Source organism: Gymnogyps californianus, chromosome 14, assembly GCF_018139145.2.
Source record: "Gymnogyps californianus isolate 813 chromosome 14, ASM1813914v2, whole genome shotgun sequence".
Taxonomy (NCBI): Eukaryota; Metazoa; Chordata; class Aves; order Accipitriformes; family Cathartidae; genus Gymnogyps; species Gymnogyps californianus.
This window is the reverse complement of record NC_059484.1, coordinates 458,718-477,626: the sequence shown is the minus strand read 5'-3', so window position 1 is coordinate 477,626 and position 18,909 is coordinate 458,718. Positions and strand designations below refer to the sequence as shown.

The window sequence follows — 18,909 nt, the reverse complement described above, 5'->3', positions numbered from 1 at the left end:
ACCCCTGTATTTTATTGAAATAGAACCTGCTGGAATTATGTTCCCAGTTCCTGAGGGGATCATGAGGATCAATAGCTGCAGACTAGAAGTCCATCCCAAAATACAAATGCCAGACTGCAGGACACTCATCTCGGAGCATCAGATATTGCTGATCAAAACAACACAGGCAGCACTCCCCACGTCTCCCATCTGCACTGTTCAGGTGTTTCACTGAGGAGCAAGCTTAAAGGTTTCTGAGTGCCAAGGGACTGCCTGTTTCCATAGGACAGGTAGCTATTGCAGGGGCAAAGTCCTGTGTTATTACAAAGCTTCTAGTTGCTCCTCCAGGCCGATCTCTCCAGCTTTATGAAGGAGCCCTTCCTACGCCTTTCTCTATCACAAGGGTCCCAGAATGCACATGCTAGCACTGCAGCATTTTATTTTCCCAAATCCCCATCATCAATTGTAATAGCAGCAACATGATCCTTCAAAGACAGGATTTGTTCAACAACCTAAAAAGCCTTTTGCAGGGCCAGTGCTAGCATGAATGCTTTGCAGGCGGGACAGCTGAAGCCCAAAAAGTGAAGCAGCATGCCAGGATCACGCGATGGAGTCAGACAGAGCAGATCTGGTACACAGCCTCCCGCTCTGAACGCTGGGCTTACAGCCTCAGTTCTTACAGGGGACATCAGCTTCCATCCTATGCTTCACTCCATACTGCCCATCTTTGCCTTTAGAGTCCAATGGCCTGTCTTTACATCACATCTAGAGTAGCAGATGTGGTGGCTACTTTAAAAATATACAGCGTGCAAAATAAGCAACGACCAGGACCTGACAGCAGACAGGCACAACACAGCTCTCTCTGCAGACTGACAGCGAGATCTCCAACACGTACGCTTCAAGGTACCATGCCTGCGTGCGTGCAGGCTCTACTCAGTCATCAACCACACCTCCAGTTGTGGGTTTTAAATTATATCTGAGCAAAGGCCACGCCAGGACTTATTTTTAGTCTAATATTGAAAACTGGTCTGTCCGCATGGCCCTTGGTCGACTGACTTCTGTCTGTTCTACCTGTGCTTTGGGCTGGCTGGACACCCTTCAACTCCAAACCAGCAGCACCGCGCTCACGTTTGTAGCATTGCTGGCTCCAGGCGAGCACAATGCCTTCAGACTGGAGTGACCAGAGATTGACCAGCCAATTAACGTGCAGGTCTGCCATGGTCACCCAGTAAAGGCCATGCCAGACTGGACTTGAGACAAGGTTTGGGGGAATTGGCTGAACCTTAATTACATGGCACATCTTACTGTGGTATATGCTGAAGCTTTGATTCAATTAGATGTGACTAGCTGTGACTTACAAACCACATCACAGTAAAGACATCACTGAGCCATTGTAATCATGCAAGTCCACCAGGCCTATCTCACCTGGGAGAGAGAAAGTAAGGAAAACATTTCCAACACCCAGCCATGCTAAGCATTGGGGAAGGTATTAAACGGGAGAGGGAGAGCCTGAATGGGTCTAAACCAATGAGTCTACAAACTTAGTCCAATGACATCACCAGGATGACACCTATGAAATCTGTGGATCCAAACTGGTGTGTGGAGAGTTAGACTTAATTGGAGAAAGAAGGGCTGTTTCACCTACCCTCCCTCAGGGATCTCTAAAGGGACTTCAGGGAGGGCTTGTGATCCCCAGCAGTTGAAATAAAGGCCCCAAAAATCAATCCAGAGAGCCCAGCTTTCATTCAGGTGCCTCACATTATCCCCCAATCCTCATGTTCTCAGCACAACTCAGCACTGCCTCTTCTGCTCTTTCTCCTTCTTTCATTTTCTCATCTGATCCCAAACCTCTCTCTGCTGCAGAGCACCCGTAGAGCAAGATTAGACAGCCCAGCCAGCACTGCCAGCCTACATAGGCTGGTAAAGTAAAGGCACTCAATCCGAGTAGCTAGATAGCGACCCAGACAAAAGGCATGAGCAGAGTCCAGGTGAGCAGCTGCAAAGATCCACATGTTGGTTTAGAGCATCTGCCCATTGCTGGCGGATCCTCTCCTATCCTGACGGTATCCAAACCACGCTTCCTCCACCCAGCCTGTATTCTTTTTTTATCCTCAAGACTTCACCTGTTTGTTGAAGTCAAGGAAATAAACTAGAGGAGAACTCAACAGCAGAAAACAAGCAAAACAGATTACCTGACCTTTTCAGAGATTTCAAACATTATCCTTTTAAAAATGAAACTTTGATAAGATTTTAGTATCTTTGTGCTGCATAAACCTTCCATCTCAGAAGGCTCTACAGATTGCTCTGAACCTTCTTCCGTTTTTGCCTCCATCAAAATGTTTCTAAACTTTGACACTGATTCCTGTTCTGTTTACCAAGCAGGTCTGTAGCCACAGACCCCCAAACCTTGTTTAGCTGCTTCAAGCTGCACAGTGACAGGATCACATTACCATTTTGAGTTCTCTGGATGTTGAAATGACCATAAAGGACATTTCTCTCTACTTCAGGGCACATGATCAAGTTACCCCATCCCTGCAAGTTCCTGCCTGTGAGCTGAGCCACTGTGACTAGCCAACTGCATAATCTTAGCCTGTGACAAACACAAGACAGCATGTCTTATTTAACGCTTTGTCGCTATGGATGAGGCTACTGCAACTATCATCTCATGCTTACCGGGCTCAATAGGAAGACTTCTTGATAAGAGCAGTTGGCATGTCTTCTCTTTTGAGCCCCAGTTCTTTCTGAAGAAAGCATCTTTAGGGCTGCGCTAGTCTGACAATGCTCAAACAAAAGCATATGCTCAGGGGAGGGTGTAAGACTGTGGTACGATGTCAACATATGCAGCATCATGGAAAGACTTTCCCAGACACCAGATTTCCTTTCTGAATCTGGCCCTCAGAGTCTAGCTTGACCATGTGGACCAAAGCTACTGTTAAGATTGACACTACACCCCTATGACCAGGCTGGCACTCATCACACTCCATGGTCCAGCTTGTTACATCTGTTAAACGGCTCTAGCTCATCTGAAGGTGTTCACACCACTGAATGAAGCTAAGTGGTACCCCATGCCATGCACATGCCACGTAGTGGGGGCATCAGGAAACCCAACTCTCTGTCTGGCAGGTCCCAATACTCACCCCGAGTATAGGGTTGTCCACATGGGCTGGACAAGGATGCAAGGCAGATTTGAATCCAGACAGCTCTCAAAATGCAGCACCGTCAGATCCCACATCTCCCAAGTGTGCTGTCTTTGGTCCCAGATCCAGACTGGTATCAGGGTTGTCTCTACACCAGAAACACCACGAGATCCTTAGGTTTCTCCATAGTGTCATGAGATCTCTGAGGCCCATACCAAACAGTGCCCCTGTCAAAGGGAACCAGAGGTCCTGCTCCAGCCAGCACATAGGCAAGGAGAACAGCAGCTGGGGAAGAGATCCCATGCACATCATCATAGCAATGCAGATGTTTCCAAGAACTTATGGTACCAATCTGCCTCCTTGCACTCTGTAGCCTTGTGTCAGGTGCCACCTAGGCATGGGAAGGTGTTGAGATGGAAAGCAGCGGGACAAAAAATATACTTCCAGAGAGAAAAAGTTACCCAAGAACGGAGGCAGAACACCTTGGAGACCTGGGCTGCATTTTGAGTGCTGTCTGGTGCGTAAACCTGCCTTGTGTCAAGGATGCAGCAGTGCCCAGAGGTCTGTGGCCACTGGAGAAGAGCAGGAGGAAGGCAGGGGTGGGTCAGAACGTGGCAGGATTTGCTAGTAGCTACACTTACAGGTGGTAAGAAAGGCTTTAACAGTGCTCCAAGGGGGAAATATGTGATATCCCACTCCTTTTCCCAAGGCAGGGGTAGAAAGGAAGGCCAGATCGTCCAGGAAGGAACTGGGACCCTCAGGTAAAACACTAGTTAAAAGTGTATACACCAGGAGCAACAGGGCTACAGGGGGTGAGGCATGTGGGGCTACACAGAGTGATGGGGTTTTATCCCCTTGCCCATAGGGACTGTCTGGGCCATAGGGAGAACATGGTGAGCTTCTTGAGGTGTAGGGTCTAACACCCTTGCCCAGCCTACCTGGTGAGATGCCTGCCTCGCACCACGGGCCAAACAGAAGTGACCAAGTGCCGTGACCAAGCTGCCGGTGCAAGGCAGTCTCTTCTTTCCCAGGGAACTGCAGCTACCACCAAGTTTGCATGGTGCTTTCTCGACACAGTGTTTAAAATCCAGTGGATCATTTACAACCTTTCAGTGCAACAATGAGAGGTGGGACAACCTACAGGTGCCAGACGAGCCTTTGAATACAGATATTTAAAAGAAATGCAAGAATTTTACAAGAATGAGATACTTGTCAGCTTTCCAGTTCGTCACACCTCACAACATCTTCATTACCTCCCCATATGTTATACACATGTGCAATTCTATGATAGATCATCAATAACCATAAAAATCAGGGGGACTATGTGTTACTTAGATAACAATTGAGAGAGAGCATAAAAAAGGAATGTGAAGGAAAAATTCAATTACAACTTTAACTCTGGAGACTTTACCATCTCTTCACATCATTAAGAAAAAAACAGACAGTCAAGGATTATGTTCCCACAGAGGAAAGAACTTTTTCAAAAGAAGAAACTTCTGTGCAAGCCACACGGCATTTTGCCAGTTCCCTTTCTATTGTTGAAATTGGCTTTTAGTGAAAACAGCATATATCTAATGCAATGCAAATATGTAGCATGGATCTATGCTGGTGAACACAAAGGAAAAATCCTGGGGAAGGATGGTACGGTCACTGCATTAATGGTGCTGCGTCTCAGCTTGATGTCCCCAGTGCAGTGGAAGGCTAAGCACAACACAAGAGCAAATTTTAAGTGCAGTTTTCTAATCAGAAAAGCTTTTAAAGGATACCTGGCCGGTCCCTGCTGTGGCTGCAATCAGATTTCCTTTAAAATCATAAAAGATTGAGCTTTCCCAGGAGGAAACATCCCCATAAAATCTGCAAAGCAGAATTGTCAACAGAGAGGCAGAGCCAGCTGTGCTGTCAGTTCTGGGCGTGAGCAGCTGGAATGGAAATATAGCACAGATCTCAAAATAACCGCCTGGTCCTCGGCTCTCCGGGTGTCTGCTCGCTTGGACGGGATCCTGCTGGGCTGTCCAGCGTGCTGACACTGCCTGGGTGGCACAGTGTTCCCCAGCGGGAGAGACTCTCCGACACAGAAATAATGCCCTCCACCAGAAAGAGCTGAACCAACAGCCAGGCACCTGGCTTCTAGATCTACACTTGTATACACGCTTTGATTTTCATTTTTGTGTGCCCATTTTCTGCTGCACTTGTGCAACTGAACAGGAGGGAAAGCTAAAAGGCACTTCCACCACGTTAAATCAAATCAAACATTTTGGGAAGTCTGTTCTTGCTTTCTGGGGACTCAAGGAAAAATGTGATGGCAGGGCACAGATGTATTTTCTTATGACTTATGCTTAGAAGACTCACATCTTTTTACTTGTATTTCCTATAGCCTCTTTTGGTTTTCTCACCTATCCTCAAAAAAAAACCCCAAACCCAAAACCAAACCAACAAAAAACCCCCGCTAAATCAAAGGCTGTAATAAGCACATCTTACAAGCATCAATAAACCAATAAAATCAATAAAATCAAATGTATTGAAAGAGCTGGGAATGCTTAAAATCCAGCTGCAATTTTAAGTAGCACGTTCTTCAAGTTACCATTGCAATAGTTACCAACCTCTCCCTCTCTAAGATAGACACCAGCAATATAAATCATATTTTTTGAAAGACCACCTAGGGAAAGATCAGTGGCTTTGGGAGAAATCAAAGAGAAGTAGCGATTAAAGAGGATTCCAGGAGGCAACAAAGCATTTATGCAAAATGTCTCATAAAAACAAAACAAATAAGGGGAAAGAAGCTATAGGGGGCAGCGGGGGGAGAGGTACTTACACTCTTCTTCCATAACAACTATTTTAGTTTCTGAGGCTGGTAAGACTTGTGGTGCTTTCGTTGTTCCTGGGGAAATTAAGGTAAGAAAGTAGTGAACAAAATATCTATTTTGAGCAGAGAAGAGTGGGCTTAGCTACTGCAGGGAGGAGGACAAGAGCAGGTGCTGCTGGGTGGCACAGGCTGGGGTGGCTGTCGACGTGTTAGTACTGGTTAGGGTACGCTCAGATGGGTAACTGCGTAACAGAGGCAGATAAATGAGTGTCCCTGCAGGGGATGGCACAGGGCACACTGGTCCCCTTGCTGTAAAGGGCCTCATGCCATCAGGATCTCTGTCGTGATAAAAAGGCAGAAATGGCTCAGATTCACCCGGCAGGTGATGAGCAAAACTGTGGGAGGTTTTCTTAGCCCTGACGGCCACGAGAGTGCAAAGACGGGATCACAGAACACGACAGTGAGAAAAATGTGGAGTTTAAGAAAAGGTGGGATCATCTGAAGAGCCTCCATCCCACAAGTATGTGCAGTTCTGCAGCACAAAGTAATGCTCGTACAAGAGATGGAGGAACGTGAAGCAGATGAAGGCCATGGCCCAAGGCAATATGGGAGCCGAGCACATGTAGCGATTTCCTCTTTATAAACCAGGATACTGGGAAAGTCCAATGTCCACAGCTCTACTCAAGCCCGCTGGCAGCAACAGCCCCTTCAGGATCAAAGCCCCTCACCACCCTCTAGATGCACAAAGGAGAAAGCACCAGGAGCCTACGCTGTGCGTGCAGCACCCTGTCAGAGATAGGGGGTGCGACCACCATGGAAAGGTAAAAGCAGAAAGAATTTTTTATAAAAGTTTGATTTTTCCTGCAGTGTTTAGTGAAGGGGGGGCGGGGGGGTTGTCAGTTAAGGAGGTGTCTAGAAATTTTCTGAGGAAAAAAAGAGTCTGAAACAGTCACATCTCAGCTGTGCCCTCATGCCCATGTGATACCAATATTAGACTACTCAATAAAGAGAACTGGGAAATGGGACATTTTTCTAAGAAAGCATCTAATTTACCTCAAAGTAATAAAAATCTGAAAATAGCACCAAAGCACAATATGTTTTGGCTAAGCCCAGAAGCATTTCCTCAGAAACTGACACCCTCCCAAAGCTCTTCAATGCAAAAGCATTTATTTCTGAGCTGGGCATTTTGTGGAAATACCAGAATTGCAGAGGAGAGATGAGGTGACGGGTTTGGCTGATGGGTATTTTCTAAGTGACAAGGGGTCACTGCACTGCAGCCACTCTCTTTCTAAAGAAAATCTCTCTTCAGTGTGGTGTTTTCAGTGATTTGCAACAGATCTGCATGGCTGAAAAGGTGCTCTTTTGAAACTGGTATAAACCAAAAAGTGGTAGTGAAATAGAGCAAAGAGTACTTTGCAACAGCAATGTTGCCTCATCAGGCTGAGAAATTTTACCAGCTGAGACTGAATCTCAGACCTTCACATCCATGGGCCTGAGGGTCTCATGTGTGAGCTCCTTCTCTGCCAGACGGGACTCAAGTGGGCTCACGAGCCTCCATCTCTGGCCTCTGCACCCCTGGAGGGGAACAGCGTGTTGGGCTGAGGACACCTCGCTCCTCCACGATGCTCATCTCAAGCCTCAACAGCTCAGGCCACGTCTTGCAACGCCACCTCTCTACAGGGGCACCCAGAGATGTCCCCAAACCTCGTGCCTCTGTATCACAAGATGCGGTGTTAGCTCAGGACTTTTTCCCAGTCCTGGATTCACCTGCCTGTATCACAGTAACATTACAGGACCTCCAACAATGCTGCTAAGTGTCAGGTCAGAAAGTGTGCTTCCAGTGGACGGTCCCAGAGCATCAGTCCCAGCCAGCCTGCCCGGGACAGGCTGATGTACCAGGTTCCCAGGGACAGGGCAGCAGTAAAGAAGCAGAATATAAAGCCGCAGAACATACAGAAAGAGCAATAGCTGGAGTGAGCTTCTGGGAAAGAGGGGAAGGCTCTGAGGGGAGGCCAGCTCATGCGTCTGCTCTGATTAATTGTGATAAGCTGCTAGAACTTCACAGAGCACTGTGTTGAGACTTAGCCACAATAGGATCAGTGCTAAGGAGCCTGGAGAAGAACGCAGGCAGGGACAGAAGACAGCGCACATGTGGATTCAGAGACAAGCAGATGCCCTGAGGAGTTATCTACTGAAAGATACCACAGAAGGGAGCTTGCAGAAGTGAGGAAAGCTGTCAAGGTCCCAAGAAGGCCCAGCACTAAGGAAAGAGGGAGACTCCAGGACAGCAAGTGCCTGGGCACAGATGAAGGCTGCTCGGCTCTGGGTAGCTCCAGGGGGAGGTGAAAAAGAGTGCAAAGGGGGTGACAGAGCTGCAAAAGCCTACAGCGATCACCATCACCTTGTTTACCTTTGCAAGGGACTACAACTAGCATTTAACTGCTGTCCTGCCAGGTGACCTGCAAATAGCAGCAGCAAGGTGTGCATGCAGCTGAGAGCGGCAAGCCAAAGGCAGATTTGCAAGGCAGCTTAGGAAATGGCTTAATGAAAGCACTGCCACAGCCGGGTGCTGCAGGCAATCTACTGGATCTGCAGCACCTTGCAGCCTGCAGCTCCCGCTAGGAAAAGGTACAGGCCAGATCTTTGGGTCTCTTTGGTTGCTTTTCAGGTCTCAACACATTTCTGGGCAACTCAGGTGTGTCCTCATACCCCTGAGTGAGAGCAACCACCTGTCCTTGCCAGACAGCATGCCTTCCTGCGGAGGAAGAGTTAAACCCTGACAAATGCTGCCACTACCCGTGCATGTGGGAAGGGGCAGTTTGAAGTTGTAGTGACCTGATGTGCGTTTTCCTGGTGCCATAAGCATCGTGCAGGATCAGAGCCTTGCAGCAGGCGCTGCTCAATCACACTCTTCCTCTTGCGAAAGGGGATTGCTAGTGACTGGGAAGGGCGAGTGGAGGAGGCAGACAGGGCTCTGATGGCAGGCACGTGCTGCCCGTGCATGTGGCACATGGGGAGGGGGGGTTGCACATGCAGCTCCCAGTCAAAACAGGAACAGTTTACATTGCAATGGGACAGACAGAGCATGAGTCAGAAAAAAAGGAGCAGCACTGCCTCAGTTAGCTTACTCTGGACACCTTTCCTATCGTGATGATTGGAAAGAAACACAGCAGAGCAGTAGGGCTTCATAGATGTGAAGCATGAAGGCATGGCAGTCTGAGCATGGATGGCCTTTGTCCACACTTTGTAAGTACTGGGTTTTTACAGGCAGACTAACTGAGGGGGAGGCTATGTGATATTGCAGCTTCACAGAATAAAAGATTCAGGACTGCAAACACTGCTGAGGCAGAGTTTAATAGAGAAAATAATGCCAGAAAGCAGCAGGAGAAAGCTACCTTCCTTCACATTTGACTAATGCTAACAAGAGCGCAACAGAGAAACTGGATCACACAAAAGGGCTGCAGAGCACAGAGCCCAGGCTCCCGCAGTGGGCCATTGTGAATGGCAGGAGGAAGAGCTTAGGAAACAGAGCTTGTACAGAGTCATCCCTCCCCTAGTCGCACCCTCCCGGCTTCTGGCAACCACTGTAGGGACTTTCTGAGCTGGAGGGCGCATCCAAACCATCATGTTAAGCAATATAATTATTATGACCAAGATAATAATAAAACCACCTAACCTCAGACTCCATCCACAGAGCTCTAAGAGATGGAGCATACATTCTAGGATGAAAACCAGAAGCAACTTCACTCATCACAAAGCTATGGTTTAATTACTTGTCTTCTGGTGAGTTTTGCTTCTCAGAAATTCTTTAGAAAAAGAAAACATCAAGCCCACCAGCTTTCTTTCCTCCTTACGCCTTTTAAAAAAATACATAGACCGTAAGTTTATTTAAAATGTAAATTAACCACATTGCTGGTGACAGATAACAAAGATAAACATTTATGCTAAGCTGCATTTTTCTTATCTCCCAAGATTGTTTTACTCGATATCCTGAAAGCATGAAACAAAATACAAGACAGATCATGTGCAGAACCTCCCGCTTTCTGCTTGAATGGCAGACAGCTCAAGACATTTGCTGGCTTCTTCACTTACCACTTTTCACATTCAGGCTGCCTTTTGCGGTGTCTTTCCCTAAAACGTTCTCCGCTTCGCAGCTGTACTCCCCAGCATCTTCCAGCTTCACCTTGTTGAACTGCAGTCTGGAAATCTTTCTGTTGAAAAGTACAGCAGACATTTCTTACTTGATTGCTAACCATCCTCATGAATTGATAACCATTCCTGGCCCTGGTAAGCTGCCTGGTACGTCACCCCTTCTTGAGAGGATGGGCTGCCTGACCTCACAAGCTGAAGAGGCACTCAAGCCTGGTCAGGATTCGGATGAGACCCTTCCCAGGAATCACAGCCACCATGGTTTCCTAAATGAACATCTCCCTCTGAACCCACTGCTCTTAGCACGTTGCCATGGTTTGGTCTGACACCTGCTCTCATTCACACAGAAAGTCTTGCGAGGGGTTGAGCCCAAGAGTCCCAGCATCCCAGCACACAGACTTTCTGCACTGGAGGAAAGCCACTTTACTGATGGACAGCGGGATCTCCCTGCAAGACGGAGATGTGGAGATGGGATGCATGTTCTGCACCTTCCTCAGCAAGGAGGCTGAGCAGTCCGGTGCTTCATCGGCTGCGTTCAGCAGTGCCACACACTCAAACGCAAACACCCAGGGGGTCAGGGGGGATTCATCCCTTTCCAGCCTGCATATCAAAACCCTGTGGTTTGACCTAGACAGCTAGCTTGTAGCTTTATCTGGGCCAACAAATAGGGCAAGCGCTTTGTCTCCCCCAAATACATACACTCCAATGTACTACAAACATGTGGGGCTGAACTGCACACAATCATCTTATCAGCCAGAAGTGCCTAGAAAGAGCAGAAGACAATGTACATGATGATTGCCCGTGTCACCTAACAACCTGTGCTGCGTGCTTCACAGGAGAGGGAGCAGCTCTGCAGCAGAGCTCTGCGGTGCTACGGGGAAGACGAGCATTGCCTTTCCCACCGGCTATGACTGATCTCTCATTCTCTGGGATGCCTCTGTGACTAATAGGCAAAACCTTTTGTTGCCTAGTTTAACAGAGATGTATAGGAGCCTTCAACACACACTGAATACCTCTCGTGACCACAGTGGGACTCCCACATTAGGCTCTCTGTTCTACTACATTTCCTCCCATTTTAGCCATCTTATCAAAAACCACCCTGTATACTCTTCTCATGAGAACATCTCCCTGCTTTCTACCCCAAGCTTTTACCTCAGGTCTGTGTCATACAGTTGTTTTATTTAGAGACTTGGAAACACTGTCAGCTTTAGAAAGAGGTCCCAGTGGCCTATGTCACTGAGGGCAAATAAAATTCCTTTTATGTGGAAAATAATCATTAGCTTTGGACATATTTGCAATGTTACATGTGTCATCTGAGAAGGACTTTTCTTTGGGCTGTGCAAATCATCGTCCATAGGAAGTCCTTCACAGGAGCACACTGGCATCTTTTTAACACCCTGACATGCTGTTCTACTGGGAGGCACGGCGCAAGGACACAGCATGAACATCTCACTAGTTGTATTAGTAAATTAAAAGCACTTGGAGGCAACTTGGTACAGCTCCCAGGATACAGGCACTGCCCTGTTTTACAGGATGCGGTCAAGTGTTCAATTGCACGAGTTTAGGCCCCATGCAGAGCAATTTTTAAATGAATGTTGACAGTATGCAAAGATCTCTTGAATCCCTCCAGTCCTAGGTCTCCCCTTATCTACTGTGGAAAGCCAGTTATTTTGGCCAACATGTTCCAAGATGGGTGCCTAAACAGGCTGACTCAGAGTGGTGCAAAGCTGCCTTGGCTCCCAGTGCTGTACACTTCTCTGAATTGTTTCAAGTCTCTTAGATCAACCTGTGACAGTCCTGACCATCGTGGTCCTCGCTGCCGTGATACCAAGGAGTCAAGGCAAAGCATTTAAGGGCCTCCAGGGCCTGTTGCTGCTTGGTGGCAGTTGGGTTCTGCATCTTGCTGAGGAGGAACGATGGGCACCTGATGAAGGGGGTTGGCTCTGTTGGGCTGTAGTGCCCAGTCGAGGACCACGTTCCCCACTCCCTCCACAGAGGCAGGTGTAGGAACACTCAGCAAAGGGGCGAGGTAGGCTCCTGGTACTACTGCGTGCAACTCCAACAAGACCGCCCCCAGCACAGCACAGCCATTACTTTCTCTCAGCTGTCTCAACCCTCACTGACAGAATACACCACTTGTTTTATAAACCACCCCTATGACAGGCTTGTAGCTATTGCTGCAACGTAGAGTGAAAAGGCAGGCAGCATGTGTTGAAAGCAGCTTGGAAGAGCGAGGCTCTAACTCAAAGTCCTGTAGAAAACACCACCCTCGCACGCCAGCATGCTGAGGCTATCTGCCAGTGCAGAGCTGAAAGCATTAATGAACACGCTGCCTTCAGCTGCCGGAGGACAGATATTCTAATGATAATTGGCTGCATTGCAATCTCATATGCACAGCACGTTTCACCATGTGTAGTAACTGGAAAAATCCACTACAGCATTAGAATATCACCTATGTACGTGATCTTTTACAGATAAAGGTTTTAAGTCCCAAAGATACAAATTAGTAACTTATTAGTGACACAAAAGGCTAATGAAAGGGGGCACACTTGACAGATTCATCTCCAAGAAGAGGATGAGAGACATTTGGTCTTTTACCTGGAACTGGAGAGGAATGTGAGCAGAATAAAAAGCAATGTTGGCATTTATACCATATCACCATCAAGGTGAAACCAAAGAGGATTATTTTGTTTTAATGCACAAGTCTGTTGTACTGTCAAAAGAGCTTATTTTTATTTTCCATGACAGTTCGTTGAAACTCTACTGCATTGTAAGATCCCCTTGAAAAATCATGAGCTTTTTCTTGCTTTTCATACCCCAGACCTATGGTGTGGCTACTCTTGGTCTCCACACTGTGCGTATAACGTCAGGTAACAAACTTGGGGGAGAGAGATGAAGGGTACAGACAAGGATCAGTTTTAATATGTGGAGCATAGCCACAGTAAAGAGAATTTCCCTATTCCAGGAAGCACTGAAAAGCCAGAGAGATACCTTGTTTCACAGCATTAGTCATGCGCCTTTTAATTCACATGGATAATGCCAGTGCACTAGAAGAACTGAACTGAAGGATGTAAAAGAGACTAGACCTTGCTTGATCTGTGTGTGGCAGACAAAGATGACCAGTCTGTCTCTGTTCTATTTTACTATCTCCAAGTGCTACTGAAATATCTCAAAACTGCCTAGGAAATTGGTTTTTCAAGTTCGTGTTCTTCCTCCTGCTGCCCCCGAGGGCAGGTACTTTGTTCACTTGAGGGCTGAAGCGTGTTTTTACAGAAATACCAAGTAGTAGCGTACGAGGAATTATGTTGTGCACTGGAGTTTTGTATCAAGTCCCCTGCTGCCCTTCTGGGCAGTGTGTCTCTTGGGGACACCAGCCCCTGGGAAAGCCCTACCGTGTGCGTTCACAAGGGTGCCTGGCTGCCAGACGATGCCATTCTTCTGGAGGAAGGGGCTGCCCCGGGCTGTTTGTTCAGTGAAAGGGCCAGGGTCACTGACAGATCCCATCATTTCACTGCAGTGCAACTCTGTTGACATTTCTTTACTCCAGGGGAAAATCTGCCTCATTGTCTTTTCTGACCCTCAGCACATATGACTTAGCCACGCACTAATTATCTCCTGTAGTGCAGTGCAGGAATAAGCCATGGGGAATATGTTGTCTGCAAGCTCTGGGGGATAGGATTCACAAGGAGACCTTCAGCCTGGCCAGAAGAAGATCCCCCAAAATACCTTTCTGGCCAAGAGAAAAAGAGTCCCCCAGAGCGCAGTTTGGAATGATGAGTAAATCACCCTCTGCAGTGCCAATCTCCAGACTACAATGGGAAGGAGGGAGATCAGCCCTTGGCCGGGACCTACACAAAGATCCTGGCAAATTCTGGCCGGGAAGGGTGGCCTCATCTGCTGTAATTTAGACATCTCAGAGTGAGACATCTAAATGTGAGCTTGAGCCCTGAGGCCTGCAGTATAGTCAGAGGAAAAGAAACAGGCACTTCGTCTCAGCCAGGGAGGAACTTTTCATGACAGGAGTCATGTTCCCACCAGCACTTTGGTCAAGCTTGAATCATTTTTCTCCTCTTACCTACTGCCAGGTGGAAATGGGACCGTCTTCCCAGGTCATCTCCTCGCAAAGCCATTCACCTCAGAGCGTGTGAGCAGGAGAGCAGCTGCCACGAGCTGCCTCCGAGACACCGACATTTCACTGAGGACTCAGTGTTCCCTATGTGAGTTCAGCTGCTTCTGCATCGTTCAGGACAAAAATAGCTCTAGGATTACTACTGTTGTAGTATTTTATTAGTCTTCTAAAAATAGAGTAGCTAACACATAAGTAATAAAGAAGTCAAGGAATCAGCTGATGAAGAGAATTTGAAGACTACACCATATGTGGCCCCTAAATTGTCAATGAAGAACTCTGCACATAGTAAACACACCTGAGATCCTAGGAAAAGGAAATTCCCAAACATGACCCTTGCAAAGGACACACTGAATACACTGCTGTGGTTACCTATTAACTCCATTCCTCTCTGTTTGCACAGAGAGCCGGTGGCAGGAAGCACACCAATATTGCAGAGAGCAGAAAGGCCAGCAATTGCTGTAACGTGTACTGCTTACACTCCGGCCAAAGATTTAATTGGTGCCTGTGTGCTGTCCTGGCACTCTGCACGGTGGTGCATTTGCCCTGAGAGAGCAGGTTAATGATTGGCAAGAAGATTCAGAATATCCAATTCTTCAGCTTACAGTCAAGAAGTGTTGTCCAGCAACCGTCAAACATCAGGCAGCCCCACTGACTGGAGCAGGGGCTCTCAGTGCCCTGGCCTCAGGGAACACATTCATCTTCCTCAGCACACAGTGGGATAAAATCAGGTAGAAGAGACCACTGCAATGCAAAGCAGGGTGGGGATGGCCGTGGCAAAGCACCTCTGCCTGGCAGGGCAAAAGTGGCAGCCAGGAGCATCCTCTCCCCTGCACAGCCAGATGGAAACCACCCCAATCTCTTCCCTGCCCTTCAGTTACAGAGCAGCACAACAGAGCTGGGCAAGCCGGCGGTGCCTTGCAGTGCTTGAGAAAAACAAGTGGCCCTATGCTGGCTGCTATGCACTCTAGGGCATGATCTGGCTAGCTCAGGATTAGCTACAGAAACAGCAAATGGGAAAGGGGAAAAAAAATGCCCTCAAGCAAAGCAATCAAATAAGAGGGGTACGGACAGGAAGGTTCAGACTTTTCAGCTCAACCATCATCCCTTCTGCAGTGGGCAAAGTCCTCCTTCCTCCTCCCCTCACACCATCATCTGCCCCGCTCAGTGTTTGACTTGCTGGGACTGTGGGAGAAGCAGGCGTGGGAGACAGCTAATGTCCTTGTGGGTGCCCAGGACAGGACCAACCATCCCCTGACCCCCTTTGCCTGCTCTCTCCTACCCCTGTCCCCCAACATTAAAGTGCTGTTCTAACCTGAAAAGCAGATTTGCCCCTTCTCTGCTCAGCAGTGCTGTTGTCTCTCTGTGCCCAGGCTTGGGACAGGCTGATTTTAAAAGGAAGACTCGACCAGTCCTCACTCTGCAGAGCTGACACTGGTCTCAGAGTGAGAGCTGGAGTCGCTTCAGGGTCACGCAGTGTCAACAAAGGGGAAAAGATCAATAAGTACGCTCCAAAGAGCAGGGTCACTTGTGCAACCCCCCTCCATCCTCAAATTCAGCCTGGGGCCACATCACTGAATTGCCACAGATGTTCCCGCAATGGGAAGAGGTGTAGGGCAACAGAGGCAGCGTAATGCAACCACACACCAGTGCCTGGAGTTGACTTTGTGGCCGCTCTGTTGAGAGGCAAACCCCTGTGTGCTGCTGCTCTTTGTGCCAGGCAAGTCTCTGGCAGCTGCCAGAGTGTGAAATCAATAAATACGTAAAAGCTGAGGTTTGGGTTAAGGCTGATGCACAGACCTGATGTCAGTGCAGTGTCCCTTGTATTACTTGTCCTGGAATTCAAGGCAATTGATCCGTCCCACGAATGTTTCCTCCAGTCCCAATGCCAGGATTTGAATTTCTTTGAGAAAATGTAGATCCTGGAGCAGTACTCTGAGGCCAGCTCAGAGCAGGTTCTTTCCATGCTTACTGTGATATCTCACAGGAGCACGCTAGCAGCCTCCCAAGAGCCAGGGACCTCTCAGCACTAAATGTGGAACAGATACCTCCCTGTCCCAAAGAGTGTATGACCTCAATACAGAGATGAGACATCCCTGGTAGGTGTGCAGCCAGGACAGTGTGTAAAGGTCTCACTATCTCAGCAACCAAACCACAAGCTCATTCTGTAGCGGAGAGGGGAAGAGAGGGTCAGTGCTGCTGAGGAGAAGGCACAGAACTCCTAGTTTGGAAGCATATCACATATTATATGGAGGCTGATATGCTGGGCAAATCAGAGGCAGGACCAAAACTTCAGGGATTGCCAGAAGTGGGGGACGAAAGCCTGAGAGGGCCTTTAAAGCAAAGCAAATTAGTTTTAAAGAATCAGGGGAGGAGGGAAGGGAGGTGTCATACTAAAAGCAGCTGTCTGGGGGGGGAGCCCTGTGCAGAGCACTGGAATGGAGACGAGCAGAGCCAGGCTGCAAATACTCAGATCAGGAAAAAGCATTTGTGGGAACAGAGGTCATGGGAAAGGGATGGCACCTTCAGACGGACAGAGAACCACCCCTCCAAAACCTCTGCGAAACATACCACCATGGTGGTACGCAGGGTTGTGCAAGAGATTCAGTTACAGTTTTGGGGCTCCTTTCTGAGTTTGGAGCCTCTGGGATGCATGTCATTCTTTTCTTCCTAAGTCATTTTTCTGCAACTGGTATGTGTCACAGATCCTCACCAGCGCCTGATCCATAAAGTATAAGGGGGACCTGGCAAATTTGCACCTGTAGGTATATACTGTGCTGTCCCAGATGAACTGCCTGCAGCCTCAGCCCTCACCCCAGCCCTCCTCCCCCAAGGCAAAGCATTTTAACTTAAACTGGATGAATGGGATTTCAGCTCATGTCTCAATGACTGCTTCAACCTAATCTGTGACACATTGCAACCATGGTGGGCTAAGGTCTGTGGGGAGAGATTTTTTTGTTTTTTTTAAGCAGCCAACATCACTGGAAAACTACACAGAATTTCAGGCACATAAAGGTCCTTCCACCTCTAAATTTGCACACACCATCAGTTGAAGCAGCCCAGCATCTGACCGTAACTTGTTAGCCACTATAACTCAGTCAAGTTTGATTAAATGCCCATTCCCTGAATCTCTTAGGAGCCCCAACTTGCAAAGTTTGTGGATTGTTCTAGCTCAAGACCCAACTGCTTCTCCTTTCAGTTCTCAAATTCCCTGGTTCAGTCCCAGGTGCATTGGCCAAGATGATGTCCATCATCTCCTTTAAAACAACAAACAGACAAACAAAGGAGATGCTCTCCTTCACACCCCCCTCCAATAAAGTGCCTTCAGCAGCTAAAACCAAATCCCAAATATCGGAGACTTATAATGACATCGTGAGAGTTAGCAAGGCAGAAGCTCCCCTGGTGATTATAACAACACCGGTGCTTGAGAAGAGTCTTAGCTTCAAGGCATCTGGAATTGCTCTTGCAAGATCCATTGTCAAATGAGCTTTTTCCTTTGTTTAAAAATGTCAGCCTGAAGACCCCTGCCAGACTGGTGGTATAGCCTGCTTGGGTTCACTCTGGCTCCCACAAGGCTTCAACAGTTCTCTTTGCCCCTCCTTGTCTCCAGGCTTAATTAGGAAATCATTTATCTTTATTGGCACTCTCTTACCCCTGCTGCTTTGGCATTATTATTTTTTTTCGCTTTCATTCCAGAGCAGTGAGCTGTACAGGGAAGACCACAGCCCCATTCATTGTGGGTGGGGAATAATCTACAGCAGGGAGCTCCACAAGGAAGACCCCAGCAATGAATCTGCCCCAACTAGCATCGCCTGAGGGACTACTGTACAGAAACAGGAGAGGAGGGTATCCCTTGGCTCCACTTACAGGCTAACAATAGGGATTCCTGGTGATACTGAAAGTAGGACACTACTCCCAAGGGATGTCATATGGTCAGCCTGTCCCAAACTGAACTGCCAGCCCTCTCCAGTCTAACGATACGCCTACTTCATCACCCCAGCAATCTCCCTTGGTAAAAGAGCACACAAAAGAGAAGAGGCTGTAAGGACAGCCACAGCTAGGAGACTACCAGGCTCCTGGACCCCCTCTGACTCCAGCTGAAGATCTACGTGTCTCAGGGCTGAGCCCTGAGCACAGCCTGAAGTGGGGTCGGTTCTCTACACCTCTGCAAACAGAAACTCCCTTGGCTTTCCCCACAATTGGCATTCGACCATTTGCCAGGACAGTCAGAGAGTCAAAACCCAACCCTAACTTCTTGGGAGTCAGTGGCCTCAATCAGATCTCAGATGCACCCAGCAGAAAACAGTATCACTTTGGCAGCTCAGAGGGAGAGCCACTCATTATGCTGTACTTCCACTACTGCATGCAATTCTTTCTGGGTAATTTCTCTAGGTTCCCCATCAACTGTGTTTTATTTAAATTGAGCCAGAGATAAAATTCCAGCCAATAATTTCTTCCACCTTAAAGAGAAGTTTCCTCTTCGTGCAAGCCAGGCTTGCCCCAGCCTGTTACTAATTACAGATGGAACATGCAGTTCAGAAAGGAGGAATCAGAATTGTTCCCCTCCCTCCAGCAAATATCCATTGAAAAAAACCGACTCCTTTGCCTGATGGCACCAGAAGTTTTGCCGGTAAGTTTAAAAAACAAGAGAGAAGATGATTGATGGAAAAGCTGAAGAACTGACACGCAGTTAACTGCTCCTCTCCTCCTTACGT

The 18,909-nt window shown here is 47.9% G+C and overlaps 1 protein-coding gene across 1 annotated transcript in view; it reads right to left on the bottom strand.

The window, feature by feature from the left end:
• Positions 1 to 18,909, bottom strand: part of NRG2 (neuregulin 2) — a 169,091-nt gene that overhangs the window by 40,297 nt on the left and 109,885 nt on the right. Inside the window, exons 3-4 of the mRNA XM_050905421.1 lie at positions 10,012 to 10,130; positions 5,929 to 5,994 (exon numbers count right to left, since the gene is read on the bottom strand). Coding sequence (XP_050761378.1) covers positions 5,929 to 5,994; positions 10,012 to 10,130 — 185 coding nt within the window. The remainder of the gene's footprint in view (positions 1 to 5,928; positions 5,995 to 10,011; positions 10,131 to 18,909) is intronic.